The sequence below is a fragment of the Canis aureus genome, chromosome 18 (genome assembly GCF_053574225.1).
Source record: "Canis aureus isolate CA01 chromosome 18, VMU_Caureus_v.1.0, whole genome shotgun sequence".
NCBI lineage: Eukaryota > Metazoa > Chordata > Mammalia > Carnivora > Canidae > Canis > Canis aureus.
In genome coordinates, this window is record NC_135628.1 from 57,119,045 (window position 1) to 57,141,644 (window position 22,600).

General features: G+C 39.3%; 1 protein-coding gene across 12 annotated transcripts in view; it reads left to right on the forward strand.

Moving 5' to 3' along the window:
• EXOC4 (exocyst complex component 4) overlaps positions 1-22,600 on the forward strand; it is a 747,424-nt gene that overhangs the window by 96,399 nt on the left and 628,425 nt on the right. For all 12 annotated transcript variants that reach the window (XM_077857384.1, XM_077857385.1, XM_077857386.1 and 9 more), the window contains exon 7: positions 1,742-1,916. In XM_077857384.1, coding sequence (XP_077713510.1) covers positions 1,742-1,916 — 175 coding nt within the window. The remainder of the gene's footprint in view (positions 1-1,741; positions 1,917-22,600) is intronic.

Here is a 22,600-nt window from a genome sequence, read left to right on the forward strand (position 1 = left end):
TGTGACTGTGACTGATACTTGGGATCTGTAAGGCTTACGTACTTAAATCATTATTTGAAAAGTAGGACCTTCACTTAATCAGGAATTTGCTCTGTATGATGCCAGATACCAGTTTTATACAGATCATTTCCCTATGCTAAATAAACTACTTTGGCTGTTAGGTTAGACACATCTTCCTTTGTACCTTTTGCTAATATTTGAGAATTCCTCCAGCAACACAGATGAGAAAGAATTATTTCAGGTATATGTGAGTATAAATATGATTTGACCTTTAAAAGAGTAAAAAACAAAAAACAAAAAAACCAAAAACCATCATTCCAAACGTTAGAATGGCTCCTATTTACAAATACAATGTTTAATTTCTGGATTATGTGTGTTCTAAACTGAGAGTACTACATAAATTTTTATTGATTCTGTCTCATCTAAATTAAAATGTCAAACAGACATTAGGGTTTTATCATAAGATAGTTATTGGCTGCCATACTGGCACATTAATTATAGTAATTGGGTAATAAAGTAGCCATAGGAATAGATAATAGGCTATACATTTTGATGAAATTGTAGTTATAACCTCTTATTTATGGTAATAAAATTTTGTTAATTGACATTGCTGACAAGCTCTTTTGCTTTCCTTTTCTACTTTTCAGGTTGGTTTGTAAGTCTCCTTAGGAACTCTGAACTGAGAGCCCACAATATACAATAAAGGTCACATTCCAGAATTTTCCAGACTTGTTCATGGTATACATTAAACTCAGGAAATACTTGCTTATCACAGTTTTAAATGCTCCTAAGTATACATGGATGTATAAAGCCGTTTCCCACACCAAAAGACTAATAATGAAGAAAGAAGGTAAAATGTCTCTATATAAATACCTGTGACCCACACTTATTAAGTCACATATAATTACCTTACAAGTGGGATAAAATACAAGTTCAAGGGAGGAAAGAATGATTCAAGCTGAGGTGATCAGTGAAGCTGTAAGGCTCAGTGATAGAAGAATTACTTGGTATTCCTGACATAAAGCTTCGAGCTATCTCTAAATACACATCTACATTCTAGAACTATAGCAAGAGATACGTGGCTAAATGCACCAACATGGAAATCAACTTTTGTTCTAGGCTCAGCTGCCTTGCAACCTCATTTTGTGTCCTTGAGTATATAAAATTGATGTAATAATATGTGTCCAGCATCTCTCACTATGAAAGATGAGATAATGCAGATGCCTGAGCAGCACCCTGTGGTGAAAGTTGATTGCTTGGCAGGTGTGTATTTTTTTTTTCACACAACTTAGTCCATACATCTGAATGGTAGGCACAGCCTTCCATGACTAAAAGGATTAGTATCCTTACCAAAAGTGCCCAATTTATTGCTGGGAAATAGCATGTTCTGTGTAGCATCAGAACTGTTGTCTGAAAAACTGCCTGAATTTCTCAGAGAAACTGTATATGAATACAAAGTAGTAGTGTGGTGATCAATGAAATATGATAAAAAGGAAACATGAGCAGCTACTGATGATTTAGAGACATTACAACTGGTTTTTAAGTTCTTACATCATCTTTTATAGTAGAGGAGACTAAGACTTAGATTTCACAAGTTGCTTCGATCATAAAACTGTTGGAAATCAGTCAGTGGAAATCTGATGTGCTGTTTCTGCAGTTGCTGGTTTCTGTGAGGGCCAGTGTAAAGCCCTCTTCGCATGTGTGCATGTATGGATGTAAATGTTATCTGATTTTTCATCAGGTTACTTCTAGAACTGCTGGAGTTGCTGTTTGACAAGTTTAACGCTGTAGCCACTGCACACTCTGTGGTCCTGGGGTACCTGCAAGACACTGTGGTGGCTCCATTGACTCAGCAGGAAGATGTCAAGCTGTATGATATGGCGGATGTGTGGGTGAAGATCCAAGATGTTCTGCAGGTAAGGTACCTTTACAGAAGGTGCCATCTTAGTTTGAAATAACAGATTGGAATGAAAAACTGCCACCAAAAATGTTCCCTTACTCATAAACAGTGAGAAAGCAGTGTTGCTATTTAAAGGTGAGGCTGCCGATGTCATCAACTTCTATCATCTTCAAAAGACCCTTTAACTTTTTTTTAGCAGGCTTTAAAATTAGGAGATTCTCAATAGGTAGCAATCAAGGATGTACAGTGTTTGGCTTTCTGTTATAATGTACTTGGCTTCACTGGAAATGGTAATACATTAAGGTAATCAATATTAAGATGTTTTTAAACAGTATTTTATAAACATATGTAGCTTAGTTTTATGACCATTTTCCTACAGTCATCTCTTGCATATATTGGGGTAAATGACAGGTCAAGAGCTTGTTTTGAGAGATGAAAATAACTGTAAAGTATAAATCTATCACTTTGATTTGTTGGAGATCAGAGAAATGATATTACTGTTTGGTATGGTGCTGCAGAGATGGTATTTAGAAATTCTATTATATTTTCTCTCCATGTGCTAGGAAAATATATTTGATTTGGCCAGATGAGGATTGGAAATATGCTTAACAGTTAGTGGAAGCAAATTTGGCCCAGCTAAATAGAAGTGACTTGGTTAGATAGTACCTACTAATATGAAAAAAAATTAAGTATATGTAGGAAATTGAAAAATATAACTGTGTAGGAATAAAATTACTTGCATGGCAAATAGTATTTGTAGGAAAAAATAAATCATGAATGTAAATTGTAGTCATTTTCAAGAGTATAGGTATGCTCCTATTGGAGTGAATGGTAGATTCTTGGTTAGTTATTCATTAAGCTTTTTTTTTTTTTCTTTTTTGGTGCAATCTAGGTGTTTTATTGATGACTCATTGAAAAGAATGTAGGTTGCATCTACATTCCCTGAGTTCCTTTTACCACTTTGTCTATTGCTGTGTGTCCATAATAGGTGCTTGATGAATATTTGTATTTTGAATAAAAATATCCTTATTGTGTAAAAACTGGTTCTTTAATGTTTTATATCTTGATATATCATGAAAATATGTACTTTTCCCACCAAGACGTCCCATGTTTGTTTTAAGGATGAAGTAAGATAATAGATTTTAAAGCCATTTCTTTTTTTTTTTTTTTAACATCTTTTTTTAAAGATTTTATTTATTCATGAGAAACACAGAGAGAGAGAGGCAGAGACACAGGCAGAGGGAGAAGCAGGCTCCATGCAGGGAGCCTGATGTGAGACTTGATCATGGGACTCCAGGATCACGCCCTGGGCCAAAGGCAGGCACTCAACCGCTGAGCCACCTAGGGATTCCTGAGCCATTTCAAAAATAGAATGAGGGACTTTTGGTTCTAGCCATGATGAAGTTACCTCCTGTTGTAAGCAATCTAAAACCGTTTAGATTCAGGCAGTCAGCACATTCAGTTGAGAGCTGAGAGTGCATTCATTCCAGCTTCCTCCTCGGAGACACCTGCCACACCATGGCACAGGGAAATGAAATCTAGGCAAATAGCAGCAGGCTCCCTAAGCAGTGGAAGCAGAGATGATGAGAGTCTGAGGATATGGAGGCAGCTGGAATCTGTGGGTTAGGATGGTGGAGGTGGAGAAGAGGGAATTGCACAGAGGAGGTGCCTCATCAATCTGAAAAAGAATGCCTTGGAGCCTTTGGTCAAATATAAAGTTATGCAGATACACTGCAAGGCTTGGCAGAAAACAGCCACTGTGGGACTGACTATGTTGAACAGCAGTTCCAGATGTTGCCAGATGCTTGGAAGTCAGTTGGAGTGGCCAGAGTAAGGTGAACTTGCTGAGTACCCTGTACTTTCAGATGTGGCCTCAGATAGGTTATGTTGTAGGAAGAGGACTCTTCTGGCTGTAGGGTAGGGGTTACTCTAGATCTTGCATAACCGGGTCTCTACAGCATCAGCCTGGTCCACCTGTACATAAGCTGCCTACCAGAGCAAAACTCACTCTAAAGTAAGATAATCCACATTTTCAGTAGTGAACCATCCACAGTGTCAAGCATACAGTTATGTTTGTGAAAAAAACAGAAAACTGCAACTTTGAGATTTAAGAAAATTGATAAAAATTAGTATCTGAAATGAAAAATTCACCAGGTGGCATTAGCTTCAGATTACCTGCTATGGAAGAAAAGATCAGAGAACTTGAAGATGAGTCAATCAGAACGATGCAAAATGAAGCACAGGGAGAAAGCTTGACTGCAAAGAAAAATGAACAAAGCCATATTGTCTATAATGCAGCAGTATCCTGCAGTTTAACATTTTGTCGTTGCAGGTATGGGAGAGAAGGGAGAGAGTTACTTGGGCAAAAAATTATCAGAAGAAATCAAAACCAAAAGTTTCTGAATTTTTTGAAAAACAGAAACCCACAGGTCCAAGAAGATCAACAAATCCTAAGCAACATTAACACAAAGAAAACCAATACATAGACACATCATCATCAGGTTGCTGAAAAACTGAAGAAAAACTTCTTAAAGATAGCCAGAGGGAAAAAGACACAGTGCTTAAAAGGAACCAATAATTATAATGTCCACTAACTTCTCAGTGGTATTTTGAAGAATATACCCCTGTCTTGTTGAGTTTGTCACTGGGGTTTAAGAGATGCTCTTTTTTTTTTTTTTAATAAATTAATTTTTATTGGTGTTCAATTTACCAACATACAGAATAACACCCTGTGCTCATCCCATCAAGTGCCCCCCTCAGTGCCTGTCACCCAGTCACGCCCACCTCCCCTTCCACCACCCCTAGTTCGTTTCCCAGAGTTAGGAGTCTTTATGGTCTGTCTCCCTTTCTGATATTTCCCACACATTTCTTCTCCCTTCCCTTATATTCCCTTTCACTATTATTTATATTCCCCAAATGAATGAGAACATACACTGTTTGTCCTTCTCCGATTGACTTACTTCACTCAACATAATACCCTCCAGTTCCATCCATGTTGAAGCAAATGGTGGGTATTTGTCGTTTCTAATGGCTGAGGAATATTCCATTGTATACATAAACCACATCTTCTTTATCCATTCATCTTTCGATGGACACCGAGGCTCCTTCCACAGTTTGGGTATTGTGGACATTGCTGCTAGAAACATCGGGGTACAGGTGCCCAGGCGTTTCATTGCATCTGAATCTTTGGGGTAAATCCCCAACAGTGCAATTGCTTGGTTGTAGGGCAGGTCTATTTTTAACTCTTTGAGGAACCTCCACACAGTTTTCCAGAGTGGCTGTACCAGTTCCCATTCCCACCAACAGTGTAAGAGGGTTCCCTTTTCTCCACATCCTCTCCAACATTTGTGGTTTCCTGCCAGAGATGCTCTTTATATATAAAGATACAGATTGGGGTGCCTGGTTGGCTCAGTTGGTTAAGTGTCAGACTCTTGATTTTGGCTCAGGCATGATCTCAGGGTTGTTAGATCAAGCCCCATGTTGGGCTCTCCACTGGGCATGGAGCCTGCTTGAGATTCTCTCCTTCTCTCTACCCTTCCCCCTGTCCCTACTTGTATTCTCTCTGTCTCAAGTAAATTAGGTAGGTAGGTAGATAGATACAGATAGACTAAAAATATATGAATAGAAAGATACCATAAAATATTAGCAATTTGTATTATGCAAACATGTTGGACACTATTAGAATATGAAGTATTAACATATGGAATTATTTGTATTATAGTACTGAACAGCATTTCATAATTGACTATATCAAGTCCTAGAAAGTATTTATGGAATATCTAAACCTAGTTTTGCAAAGTTCTTAAATACTTTACAAGTTCTTCTGATCTCTGATATTTGACCGACTTAGACTAATGTTGTAAGTTGAAAACAACTTTTAAGTCTATTTGTAATATTATCATATTTATAATATTATAATGAAGAATTAATTATGATAATGAACAAAGTTAGATATGCCTTACTTAGCTCTACTTACTTTAAATTTGTCCAACATATACAGTTCCCACACTTTTGAAAATAAAACCCACTAACTCATATTGAAAATGTTTATAATATACTAACGAACTTTAAATTCGATGAGACGTGAACATCCTGACATGTAAACATGATTTAAAATGTGTGTTTGTGGCTTTATTGTTAACTGACTTGTACCTTTCACATGTATGGTTTCAAATAAGTGATTTGGGGATCTTACCCTTCATATTACAATATGAGTTGTTTAAACAGCTCTTTTGAGATATAATCTACATGGCATAAGATTCGTGCCTTTGAAGTATAGATTTCAGTGTTTTTTTGGTAAATTAATGGAGTTGTACAACCATCACCACGATGTAATATTAGAATATTTTCAACACTCTAAAGAGAAACTTTGTGTCCATTAGCAGTTGCTTGCTATTCCCACTGCTTTCATCCCCAAGATGTGTTGAGGACAGGAGAGAGGTCTCAGTTGTGTGTTACAGGTCTCAGCAAACTGATAGTGTTCAAATTGTGCGCTTGGAATACTGTTATTGTTTGATGTTAGTGTGTTCATGTATCATTGGTGGAAGCTATTTGACAGTTAAAGAATATAAAACTGAATCTGACCTAATAATACAAGGTAAGGTGTATAATATAGAAATATCATTTTCATTTCATTTATTGTGTCTAGTTGGTTGGAGATCAAGGTCTCACCATGTTCTTTGCTTCTTTGAGTCCATTTTTCTCTTCCTCTTACCTACTTTGCTGCCCCCCTCTTTTGTTTTCTGAGACATGTTGTTGGAATAATGACCTTAGTCATGATGTGAATTAATCTCTCATTGCTTCTTAACTGTCCATTCTACTCATCTTTATTAACCCACAGATTTGAGAATGAAGCATTTTTGCATAAGAAGTTCATCTAAATAGTTTGAATTGTTACTAGACAATGAGATGTATTCTGCACCTTTTACACTGTTTTTATTTCTCTGTATTTTCTAGTTGCTTCAAACAGTTCTTTCCGTCACAGATTACTAAGTAATATTAGACTCTATACCCATCCGTAAACTGAGTACGCAGTGGCAGGTGCACAGATAAACTAATGTCACTAAATATAAGAAGACAGTTGGCACAGTGTGTCATATAATTGTGCCGAAACATGTTGAAGTGATGGTTTGGCTTCGGTAGGTTTGGTCACAGCTCGTGGAGAGCCTTTGATGCCATGTAAGGCGTTTGTGACCGATGTTCAGACTGATGGTTTCTGAAGCTGGGTATGCATTTGATTTTACCCAGGGATTAATTCCTAGCCCCTTTCTAGACGTCCTGAATGAGAACCCCTGTGGTTAAGGACTGGATTCTGTCTGTAGTTTCAGGGTTTTTTTTGTTTGTTTTGGTTTTAGTTCCTAAGGTGCTTTTGTTGTATTCATTTAGGATCCTCAAATTAGAAACCATCACTTGGGGCCAGTGTTACCTGAGAACATATTAAAAGTGCGGATTTTTATCTCTCCCATATACTTAACCAAATTGTAAACTCTAGGGATACATCCATATGGTCTGTGTTTCAACAGGTGCTTCAGGTGATTTCTATGCGTGCTGAAGTTTGGGGACCTTTGTTTTCAGTAATATTGGACTACTGGGGATTTTGATCAGGGTATGATGAGATAAAGTAGGATTGGTGTGCTGGCACTGAAAAAGACTGAGCAGAGTGGTTAGAGACTAATGCAGGGAGAGTCTGTGGATGGTATTGAGTATTGTCTAATAGTGAAATAAACAAGACAGGCTTTCATGGGGCATGGTAAACAATTACAAAGGCGAGAAGGATTTGTAAATCTTTTGGGAGTCTTGGAAAATCTATGACATCATGCAGTCAACTCAGGAATCTGCTTTCCATTGTGACAGATATTTTAACTACGGTTTACTATTAAGTTGTTGGCCCTAGCTGCATACGAGGTATTAGGAAATAAAGATGAACCCAAGATGGAGAGCTCACTGGTGAAGTGAGGAGGAGTCTGCAAGGCATGTATGTTTCTCCACTAAATTCACTGTTAGAGATTTGGTAGGAGTAGTAACACGGGAGAGTGCTTTTTTTCCTAAACTGACATGAACGGTTTAAAAAAAGACCCTTGGTTAAATTCCATGTAGAGTTTTATGTTTAGGCCAGTTTAGTTTTCACATACTTGTTGGTGGCTTGCTCTGTGGGTTAAAATCCATTCTGGAGAATGAAATAAGGGAGAAGAACAGGAGATGCCTGAAGTTAAGCATGAGCCAGCTTGAGTGGAGGTGATGGTGTACAACGTGAATGGATCTCCATATGTAGAATTTGAATTTCAGTGTTTCTTTGAATGGAAGATGTTTCTTGCTGAAAAACTGAAATGCAAAAATAAATAAATAAAAAAGAAAAATGGAAATGCTCTTTTGTTTATTAAATCTTGGAAAAGAAAATAATTTTTGATCTTCTAAAGACTTCAGCAGCTTCTCTCCACTGGAACCTGGGCTCTCCCTGGCAGACAGAATCCGTCCTGCAGTTGAAAGGCTTGTTTGTCTCAGCGTGTTTGTGTCTGGAGACAGCTTTGTGAGGAGACAAGGCTGCAGTCATGCTAGTAACAGGGTGTCAGAGTTTTTTCCTGGTGTCAGCCCCATGACCACACACCGCTGCACTCCCTTTTTCAGTTTTACACTCTTTTTGAAACCGTGATAATAGAAATACATGTTTTTGCCCTTCTGAGCAGCAGCAGCACCTTCCAAAATGTCACCTACTTGGTGACATGCCTGTCATACTGTTGGCTGCACATTTTAAAGTGCATAAGACTGAGGTGCACTAGAAACAAAATATTCTCTTTCTTGTGGAATTCTGCCCAACAGGAAATAAGAGAATCATTTTGAACAGGTGTTAGGATTCTTAAAAAAATAAAAAATAAAAAAATAATCTCCTCTTTCATATCTTCTTGCAAAACAAACTGCCCCTTTAGCTGTTATTGGCTGAAACGCTAACCCCTTCGTGCACTCTGTAGTTGCGTTTGTGTCCTATAGGTGGAGGCAGTGCGCTCTAATTACAGTGTTTACCACTGACAGTGGCACCCGGAAGAAGTTACTTCACTTTTTAGTGCCTTGATCTCTTTTTCTTGAGATCAACACAGGCATAATGTAAAATCATTTTACTTTTGTTAACTGCCACATAAATATTTAAATAGTGATAAAATTGACCTCATGCTGAGAGAACTTTGAAGTTTGCTGTTAGGTAAGAAAATCCACAAATCTTATTGGTACTGATCCATGCATGACCTGGAGGAGTTTTTCAAGGAGACAAATGCAATTTCTATTTTGAATCCAGGTCTGAAACTAGGTTGTTCTTAGGTTTGGTTTCATTTGATATTTTGTTAGCTGAGGATTCCAGATCTTGAAGTAAAACCAGTTTTTTCCCCCCAATATTCCAAGCCAGATAACTTGTCAGATTATCCTTGCAGAAAGTTTTTCTTCGTTTCTCAGGCTTTAAAACTTTTTGATAGTCTCTATTGTGGGTGGCGTATTAAAATCATCATCAGCCATGCCATTGCATCTCCAGAAAGGTGCTTGCTCCTGGAATTTTTATTGTATCTTGTCAATGGGTAGTATGCTGCTTGAGGAACAAAACTGAGTTTACTTTAGAAAGTTACATTAGAAATCTTCCTCTAAATTGGAGCCAGTTTCCATAGTATCAGGGCTTACCCTGTATTGTTTCATGTTCACTACTACTAATGCTTAAAGCCAGAACTGATGGGTAGCCAAGGATATCACTCTGGCTCCTGGTACAAATGTGGCAAGTGTTAAGGTGCCTAATGCCCAGGGAAACCTGAGGCAAATGTCATGGACATCTTAGTACAGTGGGTCAAATTCTAAAATAGTAGCTCAGCAGCAAATACTTCAAAATAAGGTAGATCTGGGGGGAAATCTGCTCTCCTTAAATTCCTTTTACCCAGGCAGAGTCTGCCTGGGTCAGATTAGATCTTGATCTGGAGGAAACAGTGGTAGAAATGGCAGCCTACTACTCCCAAAGCTTATTTCTCTATCTGGTTTTGTCTGAGATTTTAGAGGATGGAGCATTACAAGTCATGTGCCCATCAGGCTTCTGCTGCTACTGATGCTGTAAGGGTCCCTATGAAGACGGTGTGCTTGTGAAGGTGTGGCACACCTGGGCCGAGGGTGGGGTCCTTGCTAGAGACCAGGAGGCTGTATAGTAAGTGGTGAGGATTCCCTTTGCACCCCACCTCTGGAGAGCCTGTTTTCGGTAGGATTCCAGTTGATTCTAATGCATGCTCCAAGTTGAAAGCCAGGATTACCAAGTGTCAGAGGTTTGGTCACATTAAAACCAAAGCTGTTAAAGACAATCTTAAGGAGTAAGAGAGGTTTACAAAAAGTGAATTTATTTTAAATTCAAAAGGTCACTGTCCCCTGTTTAGGAATGTCTGCATTCCATGACAGGTAGCAAATGATAAGATGCTGAAACTCCATAAAGATGGTGGAAAATGCTTTAGTACACACACACACACTTGAAAGGGAAAAGAAAAACTGCATGAATGTGCTGCCACTGATCTCCATTCACAGATTTTGGACAACTTTATTTAGAGTTAGCAGCTCAAGGACAGCTAGCAGGTAATTCCTATTTTTGATTTGAACAGTTGACAATTGGACAAATACATGATTTCATCCAAGACTGTTTTTTGGATCAGAAGTAATTTTATTGGAATGTTTATTCCTGTCTTTATTAAAAATGGGGATTTTCTATGTAGCCTCTCCCTCCTCCCATTTTTTACTTGTATGAATTTTCTAAATTTATGTTAATGGAAAAACCTTGTTTTTTAACTGAGGGGGAAAAAGATATTTCTTTATTTTTAAACATATTCATTAGAAGGAATTTAAGAAAGTATAACCTTGCAGGGAGTTAAGACAGAAACATTGATCAAGGACAATTACAGAGCAGTTCATGACCCCATGAGAAAATTTTCTTTGTGAACACCAGTGCTAGAGAAGACCAGAGAAGGAGGAGGTCAGAATGGGTTCAGGTAGTGGAGTTCATGGTCAAGGTGAGACTTGGCCCATTTCATTTTGGTTAGGGTTGAATGCATAATGCAACTAGTATGTTAGAGACCTGGGGAGAATTAAAGGTTTTGGTGGTTAGTTGATTATTTGGAAAGTGTTACCAAAGCTAGATTGAATAATTTTGGGTGACAGGGAGATTAAATAAGAGATTGGGCAGTTTGGACTTGTTCATTTTGGCAGTGAGCTGCTATTCTGGTTTTTTGTTTTGTTATTGTGGAAAATTTCAACCATGTTCAGAAATACATAGAAATGTGCAATGAACCCCCATCATCTAATTTGACCCATGTCAGGAGTTCATCAGTTCATGGTAATATTGTTTTAACATTATTTTTTAAAGCTTTATTTGAAAGCAGACAAGTACGATGAGGGGAGAGGCAGAGGGAGAAGGAGAGCGAGAATCTCAAGCAGACCCCCTGCTGAGCACAAGCCTGACCTGCAACTGGATCTCACAACCCCAGGATCATAATCTGAGCTGAAATCGAGTCAGACGCTTAACTGACCGAGCTGACCAGGCACCCCAATATTATTTTATTTCTACCACTGCTCATTTCCCTGTCTTTTATTATTTTCAGAAAACTCCTGGAGATGACTCTGTTTCATCTATGTTGGAATGTGAATTCTGAAAGATAAAAACTCCTTTAAAAAAAATAACAATACCTAAAAACATAATTTTCTTACAACCAAAATATCCAGTCACTATTCATGTTTCGGCTGTCTCAAATGCTATAATTCTATATTCTTTGTAGTTTGTTTGAATCAGAATCCAAATAAGGTTAAATATTGCAGTGTGATTGGTAAGTTTCTTAAAACTCCATCTATAAGTTAAATCTCTCATTTTTATTTTTACCCCTTGAAATTTATTTATTGAAGAAACTAGATCATTGCCCTATAGAATTTTCCACATTCTAGCTTCTGTTGATAACTTTTCCATGGTATCACTTGTGATTTTTTATTGTCTTGTAACTTGGGTCTAGAAGCTTCATCAGATTTAGGTTAATTTTGGGGAAGCATAATTACTTCCTAGCTGGTGGTAGAGATTATGCTTTTCTGATAGAAAAATAAAATGGTGAAATTAATATTTTTAGGTTGATTTATCTGGAAGCAGTGCACAAAATGGGTTGGTGGAGAAGGAAATGGATAGAGAGATCCTGGTTAGAAGTCAGGCTTAATCAGTGTAGGAGGGAAAGGCCAGGTGAGGGCAGGGCTGCTGAAAAGCAAGAGGACAGAGATTAAAGAGATTTTGTTTGTTTGTTTTTAAAAAATATTTTATTTATTTATTCATGAGAGACACACAGAGAAAGGCAGAGACATAGGCAGAGGGAGAAGCAGGCTCCTTGCAGGGAGCCCGATGTGGGACTTGATCCCAGGATCACGCCCTGAGCTGAAGTCAGGTGCTTAACCGCCGAGCCACCCAGGTGTCCCGAGATTAGAGAGATTTTGAAGGAAGAGTGAATTTTCCAAAACCTTCTAACGTCGACTCTGACCTGGGTGGTTGGGGATTAGGATCGGGAAGATGGTGCTTTTGTGCCTGTTACCTGTGAGGTATTGTCAGAGTATCCCTTTGGAATTATGTTACTCTAGGTAACTAGAGAGTGAATACGGGAAGCCAGGGGAGATATGAGGGCAGGAAGTAGAAGTGTAGGGCTCATCTCTCAGCCTGAGGATAACAGCTAAAGCTGAAAAGTAGATGAGCTCGGAAACTCGTATGTAGAAGTGAAGTGAGGAGTTGTGTGTGCAGTTCATGGGCTTACTTAGCATTCTGCAGTTGCCACAGGGGGCATATCACACGATCACTAGACACTGGCATTTCTTTCAGTGATGCCACACGTTGCCTTTCGCTTACATATGTTTTCATTGCGTGCGGGTGACAGGATGACGGCCTGCTGTTCAGGCCAGGGGGGCTGGCTCTCAGGAGCTGGTGAGTCCCTCACGGGAGTGGACACACAGCTTGGAGAGGGGGTAAGGGCTTGTGTTCACAGGTCCAGAGGTGAGCCTAGAGGGATGTGAAGCAGCAGAGTGAGCAGGGCCACAAGTATCTTTGGCCAGCTATAAGGGAAAGACTTTGGAGTTGAGGTGACTTGATATTTCTTTCCCTCGAGATGCCTGTATTTGGCAGCCTTGCTGACAATGACCGAGGACTGGGTAGTGAGGTTTGGGCACCAAGCGTTTCTCTGTATTCTCTCCCATGTCTTCTGTCTTCCATCCATCAGAAATCCAGGGAATGTGGTTGATGGGAAGGCACAACAATGACATATTGCCCTAAAGAAGTCCTTTCTAACTTAAAGTCTCTTAAGAAAATGCGTTATTCAGAGGTCTGTTCTAAACCCTTTAAGAGCATCATATTCACCCATCTATCTTTTATGCATGCATTGCCTAGCTCTAGAGGGATGGATGGAGTCAATATTTGCTGTCAAATCTCTGTTGGCAAGACAGGGAGGCCCTGAAAAAGATAATGGGCCCTTCACAGGGGAATTTCCTTAAAAATCACTTACATTTTTTAATCCCAAATAAGATTATATATCAAATTTTTAAAGGCTTCGAAGCTCCTTTTTTTTTTTTTTTTTTAAGTAGTACTGGGCTTCCCGGCAGTATTCGTTGCTTTTGCCAAAGAGCTGTCCTGCTGGTAAGGGGTATGAACCTTTTTGGTTCAGCTACCTAGAAGTATCAAAGGTTTTTAACAATACAAAGTGAACAGTACATAACACAGTTCACCACTTTGATTGTGATTCTGTCTCAGGAAGACGGGCTGCCACCAAACACTGTGCAGCAGGTGACGAGAGCTCAGCACGAAGTAGCCAGTCTCACGGGGGTGATGAATGACAGCATGTTAGATATGTGTTAGCAACGTGATATGGCAATGAGAAAGGCCAGCAGTATTTTTGGTGAGCCGGGGCTCGTCATCCCGTTTCTCTGGCTTGGGTGGGACAGCATCCCCGATGCCATGTTGGACACTCCTGCACCCGGGCACTCGACAAATGGGTCGAGCATCTGTAGCAACTGAGGACTTGGGAGGAGGCAAGCTCCAATGCTGATTGGAAGAACTGGCACGTTTAGGAATGAGCACAGAAGCAAATAGACATTTGCCCAACCTTTTTTGGGGATCGGATGCTCCTGAAGAGATACCGTCATTCTTAAGTTAGTCACTCGCAGCAAAGTTAGAGTCCTCAGGAGTTGGCGCAGCTTCAGTACAGAGCACATTGCAGGGTGACTCAAGCTATTTCACACATAGCTGCAAAGCAAAATTAAGTCCTTGTTTATTGTCACTTGTGCATTTATCAAAGGAGTGGTAAAGGTGGCTGTGCCTGCTATTCTGGGAAGAGGAATGACAAAATAATAACTGATCATGTAGCTCAAGTGCTTCTGATTGGAAATAGAAATGCAGAAGGTAAACTTGGGGACGGTGAAGGTGAGACTTCACTGTCTTTAAAGATTCAAATAAGAAATAAAGGGATTATTTACTTTCCACCACAGTGGAGGTGAGCATGGCAGAAAGAAATAAGAAACGCAAACTGTAAACTGAACGTCAGGAAATCCTTCCACGGGGAGAACTATTGGGCTACAGGATAGTCCCCTAGGAAAATGGGGCTGGATTTCCTCGGGCATTTGATCCTGACAGAATTGAATGTGTATCACCAGGGAAATAGACTGAATATCCCTGCAGGCTTCCTCATTTCTTCTCTGATCCTGGGTCCTTGCTGATGATCTGTTCACCCACTGTGATTAGAAATACCATCTCTTGTTTTTCTGTACCCAGGTGCATTTTAGATGTTCCGCTCTTTGACATAGGGTACCTTGGAGATTCACTGCCCCGAGGTTCACCTGGCTTTTTGGAACTACTCCTCTGTTTGGGATGTAGCACAGGTGTAGGGTCACTGGGATCCCTCACTGAAGGCAGATAAACTTGGTGAGTGGGCTGGTGTGATAGTATCACAGTATTCTTCACAGATACTAATTATCTATTAGGGTTGTCAGCTGGCTTCACTGGGGTGCTTTGGGAATAGAAGAGTGGTAGGCAGCAATGCCAGTTCAACTCTGCTCCCACCGGTTCCCCTAGGATTTTACCACAAAGAAAAAGGATATTAGCAGGCTAGATGGCCACAGATTCTTCCTGCGTCCCGTAGAAATGTGATTATTTTAAGTTCTTGCATGGGAAAGGACTCGTGAAGAACAGCTTGACTCCCCGTGCTGTGGTGTTGATGGATGTACCAGGCTTTGTCTGGAACAGCATAGTTGCATAATCAAAGAAGTAAATTGAAAGTGCAAACTAAATATTAGGTCATTACAAATGGTCTCCTTCCCTGTAAAAATCTGGTTTGCTGAATGAGATTATTTTCTTAGCTTGGCATTCAGATGCCTCCAACAATTGGGATGAGCCTACTCTTCCATACTTAGTTTTACCCCTTTCCTATAGAAATACTCTGATTAAATTAGTGTCTCTGTCCTTGAATTTGGACTCTGTTCTTTCTCACACCAGTATTTTCCTTTATACTGTACATCTTTCCCACCATCTTTGCCCCCCTGCCTGAGTACTCTATCTGCTCTATCTTATTCATGCTCTGTTGTGCTCTATCTTATTCATGAAGCTACCTGTGATTTCCTTTCCAGAGCTTATTGCACTTCTTGTTTTTACTATTCATTTACCATATCTCATAGTTATTTTTTTTCCTCCATCGAATCCACATCTTTCCTTCTCAGGCAGTTAGAAGTCCTCTGGAGGACCATTTCTTATATGTCTTTAAATTTCTTGCTGTGCTTTTGCATTTGCAGTTTTTAATTCCTTTTCAACTCTTTGGAGAGAAGGGACATTGTTTATTAATCGTTGTCCCCCCCCCCCCCCCCCCCAGAATTTGGCACAGCTTCTTAGGTGCAGTATGTCCCTAATATTTCTTGAATGAATGAATGAGTGGTTGATACCTAATAGATATTGATTGATTTAAGATTGAATTTTAAATGCCTTGTAAATGGGATGAACTTGGTAGATTTAAAAATCATGTAGCAGAGGAATCATAAAACTGAAGATCTGATATGTTCCCAGGAGACCATTTCATCACCTTTCTCTTAAACTGGATGGTAGTTAAATCATTTCCAGGCTTTCTCTTGGCCAGGCAGATTAACTCAGGCTTCCAGATAAGGGGCGTGAATAATGTTGGCAAGAAAAACTGTTAATAATGGAGATGATCACAAGCATCGTTCCTAGCTAACCCGGGCTCACTCATTTTTAGTATGAGTGTGACAACACATTTGGAAGAATGGTGACAAATTTGATAATAGGTTAAGTCAAAATGAGACTATCCGAAACTGTCCTTAGTTCTTTGGGGGGAAAGATTTTACATTTTGATTTTTTTATTTCCATTTTTTATCCTTATTAAAGTTTTCCTGCATACCTTGCTATAAATGAACTACACTTGCTGTAAATCACATTCACTTCTTTCAGTGACACTTTTGTGTGTAATTACCTTCTTTAAGTGTTAAGTTTTTTTTTTAGAATCATTAGGCTTGTATTATGTAATTCTTCTGAGTAAATGCCATTTAGTCAGAGCATGCATTTCACCTGAGGGGCAGCTGTAAGTGAGTGGTGTGGAGATGTTCCCTCTGAGTAGTTTTTGAAGTGTTCTATGGTCTTCTCAAAGATGAGGTGCTATAGAAATGTAAGGTTTTTATTACAAGTCCCTACTATGCAGAAAGAACCATACTGAAACATCACTGATGATTCTTTTGCATAAATAAAGAATTAAGCAAAAAAGTATTAATTTTCAGCTCCATTAGAGATGCAAGAATCAAAAAAGATGTTTGCCAAGTGGGAAGGGACTAAATTGGTAGGAAAAAGAAATTTTAATTTCAAGCTTCATGAGAATGCTACAAATCTAGCATAAAAAAAGATCCTACCCAAAGTGCCTCAAAATGGCCTTTTTAAAGACAAAGTTACCGGGGAAAGGGGGGGAGGAAGGGACTACAAGAATATGAAATTAAAATTGCTGTAATTCAGTCAGTTTATCATAGTAAATTACTTCAGAGAGCCTCAATTTGAAGATGTCCAGCTAGTCTGTGGTAATTAGTATAATTTGCCATGGTCACCAAGTCTTTATATTGTTGCTGGTCAGATAGCAGTACTTTTGCTTTTTTTTTTTTTTAGCCTGGTAGCAGTTGGAGATGATGATAAATCCATTTACTTGTGGAAGGATAAAGGTAAAATTCCTAAAGCAAAGTAGGGGCACTTAAAATGTTCAAAGAAAGTTTGAATTTTTAATAGAAAATAGTCTTTTAATTTTCCTCTACTTACGTAGAAGCTCCATTCTAGTATGTGTGAGCAGTTGTTCATCTTCTGAGGTCATTAATCAGAGGACTAGAGGGGTACAAATGTGTACACCTTGGAGAGTAGAGCTTTTTTCTGGAAAATCAAAACCTGGAGGCAACCAGAAGAGCTTGAGAGAACCCTCATCTTCTAGATCTATAATGCTCTTGAGTTTTTTTTCTATCTCCTCTATCTCCATTCATGACCAGCTGGGTTCCAGCCAGGTATGAGCAGTTCATGGTATCGGAAGAGCAAGTGTACAGGACCCCAGAACTGTGGTGCTTCTGAATGCACTGAGATTATTCATATTTAGGCCCCATGAGAGTCTGAAGGCAGTGAGTTTTACTGCTCAAGTGAAAGGAAAGAAAAAAATTATACATACAGTATTTAGAAAGGAAAAAGCCATCTGTGCATTCTGCCTACATGTCTGTGGGGATTTAACCAGACATGAATTGCTTGGTATTTGTACAGGATAAACCTGTGCTAATATATTATAAAAAAGAGTGCCAGGGATTATGGGGGGCACCCCTAACTTTCTCTTTAGGGGCTGGTTAGCTCAGCCAATGCTGTCATTTCATTATTGCATAGGTACATGGCCAACAATTTTTTTTTTTTTTTTTTGATGTTAGCCTTTTCTGACTCCTTCTGGAAGAGGTCAGTTTCTTTGTCTTTAGCATGAAAAGTTCTCACAGTGGACAGGGGCATTAGGAATGATGTTAGATGGACCAGTGGTTACAGTGTGGTCCCCAGACCAGCATCAACAGCATCACTTGCCAACCTAGTTAGAAGTACAGATTCTAGAGTTCTGGCTCAGACACACTGAGAAATTCTGGGAGGATGGGGTTTGTGATCTGTGTTTTAACAAGCCCACCTGGTTATTCTGATGTGCAGGAGAACCATGGAATTAGACAGTAGGATGTAAAAAGGAAATACTGGTGTTTCTTCAAGAAACTGCAGCACTCAGGACACCTGGGTGGCTCAGTGGTTAAAGCATCTGCCTTTGGCTCAGGGCGTGATCCTGGAGTCCCAGGTTCCCTGCATGGAACCTGCTTCTCCCTCTGCCTGTGTCTCTGCCTCTCTCTCTCTCTCTCTCTCTCTCTCTCTTTCTCTCTGTCTCTCATGAGTAAATAAATAAAATCTTAAAAAAAAAAAAAAAAAAAGAAACTGCAGCTCTCATACTCATTTAAGCTAATGACTGTGACTCAGGCCAAGCCTTAAATGTATTCTTTTTTTCAATTGTCATAACATTCCAGAGAGCTTGGAGGTATTATTTCCATGCTCACATGAGGACTGTGTCCTCATGATGGTAAGCAATAGAGCCAGGCTTTGAGTCCTAGTCTGATGTCAACATTTATCGTCTTTACCACTTTTGAATAGGGAGATTCTAAAAAGAATGATTTAAGTGACTATTGTAGTAATTTTTCCCCCACAAAGATCTTATATATTTATTTTAGAGAGAGTGAGAGAGCAAGAACACATGTGCGATGGGGAGGAGCAGAGGGAGAGGGACAAGTAGACTCTGTGATGAGCCTATGGGGCTTCATCTGAATGACCCTGGATCGAATCCAGAGTTGGATGCTTAATCGACTGAGTCACCCAGGAGCCCCTATAGTGACTTTTCACAACTAATGTTAAGGAGGCTCCCAGGAGGTTCCATAACAAGTTGGGTGCTGAGAGCAGCCCAGGGTGTAAACTTAGAACTCTGTTCTAGCATATCTCTGCCTTTATTTTCTTATATTCATGGAGTTACCCTAATCTCTTACTGAACAACATGCTTTCTCTGGGGAGTCTTGATTCCTTGGAGGGCTGACTTCCCTGGATAGTATACCATGTCTTTTACAGCAAGGCTTTCACTTCAGACTGGGAAAATTAGCATAGTGGAGTGATTTATTTTTCAAGGTTATCATCCCTATTCAATGGAAGAGCTGTAGTTTGCTTCCATTGATATGAGTGTTGCAGGACTGAAACTTTGTTACCAATCTTTCCAAGGGCAAAAAAAATACAAACTAATCAAGATGCGGAAGTTCACTTTCATGTGCATTTTATCTGGGAGTCTATTTGCAAATACATTTCTTTGAGGGGCAGCCCTGGTGGCTCAGCGGTTTAGCGCTGCCTTCAGCCCGGGGTGTGATCCTGGAGACCTGGGATCGAGTCCCTTGTCGAGCTTCCTGCATGGAGCCTGCTTCTCCCTCTGCCTGTGTCTCTGCCTCTCTCTCACTGTGTCCCTCATGAATAAATAAATGAAATCTTAAAAAAATAAAGTATTTCTTTGACTTGCAGCTTTGCTGTTTGTCACAACCATCAAGGCTTTATCCATCTCAAGCCTTGATTCATAACGGCCTTTGAACCAGCCAGGATCTATCACAAACAGAGCCAGGTTTGCCATTTTATCTAACCCTGTACATATTCTCTGCTGTTATTTGTTTTTTTTTCCCCCCCTACCTGTCACCTAAAGTTACAGGCTCAGCAGCTGAATTAATAGCTCTTGATCTGTTTGCATTGAGGATGACTTCTTTTTTTTTTTTTTATCTGTAAACTAATACTATAACATCTCAAAGCAGGCACTCAATAATTTTGTAAAGAATTAATATTTTGGTTCTTATCTTGCTATCTTTTCCTATTATTGTCAAGCCTGCCCTCTGTTACTCCATTTATCTTTCAGTATTCATAATTCCTCCTGTTACCTCTGAGCAGTTGTATTTGCCATTCTCCTAGTGCAGATACACCATTCTCTTGTTCTCTCTGGTCTCTCCATTAATAATTAAAACATCTAAAAATTACAGCTGACATTTACTGAGCATTTACCACATGTCACTGTGCTTAATACTTCACATACATTATTCCATTTATTTTTTTATTTTTTAAAAAAGATTATTTATTCATGAGAAAAAGAGAGAGAGGCAGAGAGACATAGTCAGAGGGAGAAGCAGGCTCCACACAGGGAGCCCGATGTGGGACTCGATCCCAGGTCTCCAGGATCACACCCCGAGCTGAAGGCGGCGCCAAACTGCTGAGCCACCTGGGCTGCCCACATTATTCCATTTAATCCCCACATTGATAATGCCATTATTTGTAGCTTTATTTTTTTTTTATTTTTTATTTTTTTATTTTTTTTATTTTTTTTTTTAAATTTTTATTTATTTATGATAGTCACAGAGAGAGAGAGGCAGAGACATAGGCAGAGGGAGAAGCAGGCTTATTTGTAGCTTTAGGTGACAAATCAAACTTCTTAAATAGAAGTCTGGTGACTTGCCCCACTATTAAGTGGTGAGGTCGAGAATCACACTCCGCTTTGTCTAATTCCAGTTAGACACTTAACCACTGTGATGTATTGTCTCCGTTGGTTTTTTAAAATTTATATAAGCTTTTGTGGCTTTGCTCCCCCTTTTTTATGATATCTTGCTCATATATTAAGCTTCATATGCTTGTTGACATCGGAAAAAAAAATGTGTAGAGACTATTAGGCAGACCCTCTTGGCCAGAACTACACAGAATCTTGAGAATCTTCCAGCAGAGGGACCTAAATATCACAGGAGGCCATAATGGGCTACAACCTAGGAGGTTAAGATTAATTTCATATTTTCATGTCTCCTCACTTGAGTTCATACTTAAACTTGCATGCCATTTTCAGTAGATTCCAATGTAGGGATAAGGAGAAGGGTGCATACGTGGCTCTGTGATGAAATAGGACTGATTCAGCATTTTCCTAGTTAAAGCAGTTCCTTTCAATCCAGGACCTTAGTGGCTTTGTACACTCGCTTATAAACTCTTTTCTGTATTTCCCACTTGCTCTCTTCATTTGCTTTGTTTGGTTGTATTGAGCTTCTGGTGTAGCCATGGCAGGGTGGGGCATCATTTTACTTAAATTCTCTCCCAGACATCCCCCAGCGAGTGTATATTTCTTTAAGCAAAGTTTACAGCAGAGGCCAAAAACAGAACAAGAGCATTGAGTTTTTCTTGTCCTCCTTGATTTATGTCAGTATGTTTCACATTCTCAGTTGAAGTTGTGAACACCAAAGAGAACTGGATATCTTTAGTTCTTTCAATGTGAGCCTAAGTTGGTGACCTGGCTTCCATTTTCTCTAAATGGAATTATTTACATATATTTCTGAGGATGACCTGTGGCTTAATTAGTACCTCTAAACTGATTAGAGAATGTAAAGTGGTATTTAAGTGCTTATTTTTTAATTACATTTATAAAGGTTAAAATATTGATAACTCAACCATCATTATCATCATCGTTTAGAATTTGTATACCATTTGCACTTCCAGAGTGCTTTATTCATGTAAATTAGCTGTTCCTCCTGGCATTTTTGTAAATTATGTTGGTATTATCCTGTGAAATGTTGATATTTTATAGTTATTATTTTTATTTCAGCCAAACTATACCTTGTTAAAAGGGTAAAAGTGATTAATAGCGTTTGAGCCTCTAAAGGGAAACATTTTTAATACTCTGAAAGGTAAGTAGGTGCCTGGAACTACCATGATGGCTGCCAGGCTAATACGTGAGAATGAAGTTTTCCTTTGTAAGATTGTGGATCTTAGGTTTTTCTCTTCCCTTCCTCTCCCCTTCTCCACGTTTCTTCTGTGTGTTTATCTTGCCTTGCTTATACAGACAAGAATGTGTACACACCATAAGAGTGTATTTTTCACACATTTTAACAAACTAAACATACCCAAGAAATCGACACCCAGGTCAAGAAATAACACACTAGCAAGATATCTGAAGCTCTCCCTTCACTTGTTCATTAAGTTTACTTGAAGACAAGATTCTGTCTTACAGACGAGAGATAAATCTCTATAGCTGGAATTATGGGCATAATGCATTTCATGCTGAGATGTTTCAGTTATGAAAAAGTTGTCTTTATGCATTTCAGAAATTTTATCTCACCAGTTTATAGTAGTACCTCATATTCACAGAAAGAGATGCACACCTCACAGGTGCTGTAGGCAAAATGCAGCGTTGGACCTCACAGGAGTGACGTTGGGACCTTTGTAGGAGAGCTTCATGTGGACTTGAGAATAGAGCTGGGTGCCCCTGGTGGTGGATAGAGAGCTTGTGCGAGAAGAGTAGGATTGCCTTAGGAGAAGGTGAAAAGAGAGTAGGAGCAGCATATAGTCCCAGGAGGGAGAAATGGAGGTGTTTAGCATGTGGCATGTTATGGTGATAGGTAGTGTCCCACTTTGGAGGAGAGAAGCCCTGTAAAGGCCTAGTCGTCATTCAAATTTGTGAAGTATGTAGAGGCCAGAGTTTTGAGGCTTTTGAATGCCCACTAAGGTCTCATAGTAAATTGACACTTAATGCATACTATGTTTAGGCATGGTGCTCAGTGCTTCTATTTACCTTTTGGTTTATACTCAAGTCAGCTGGGGCTGTG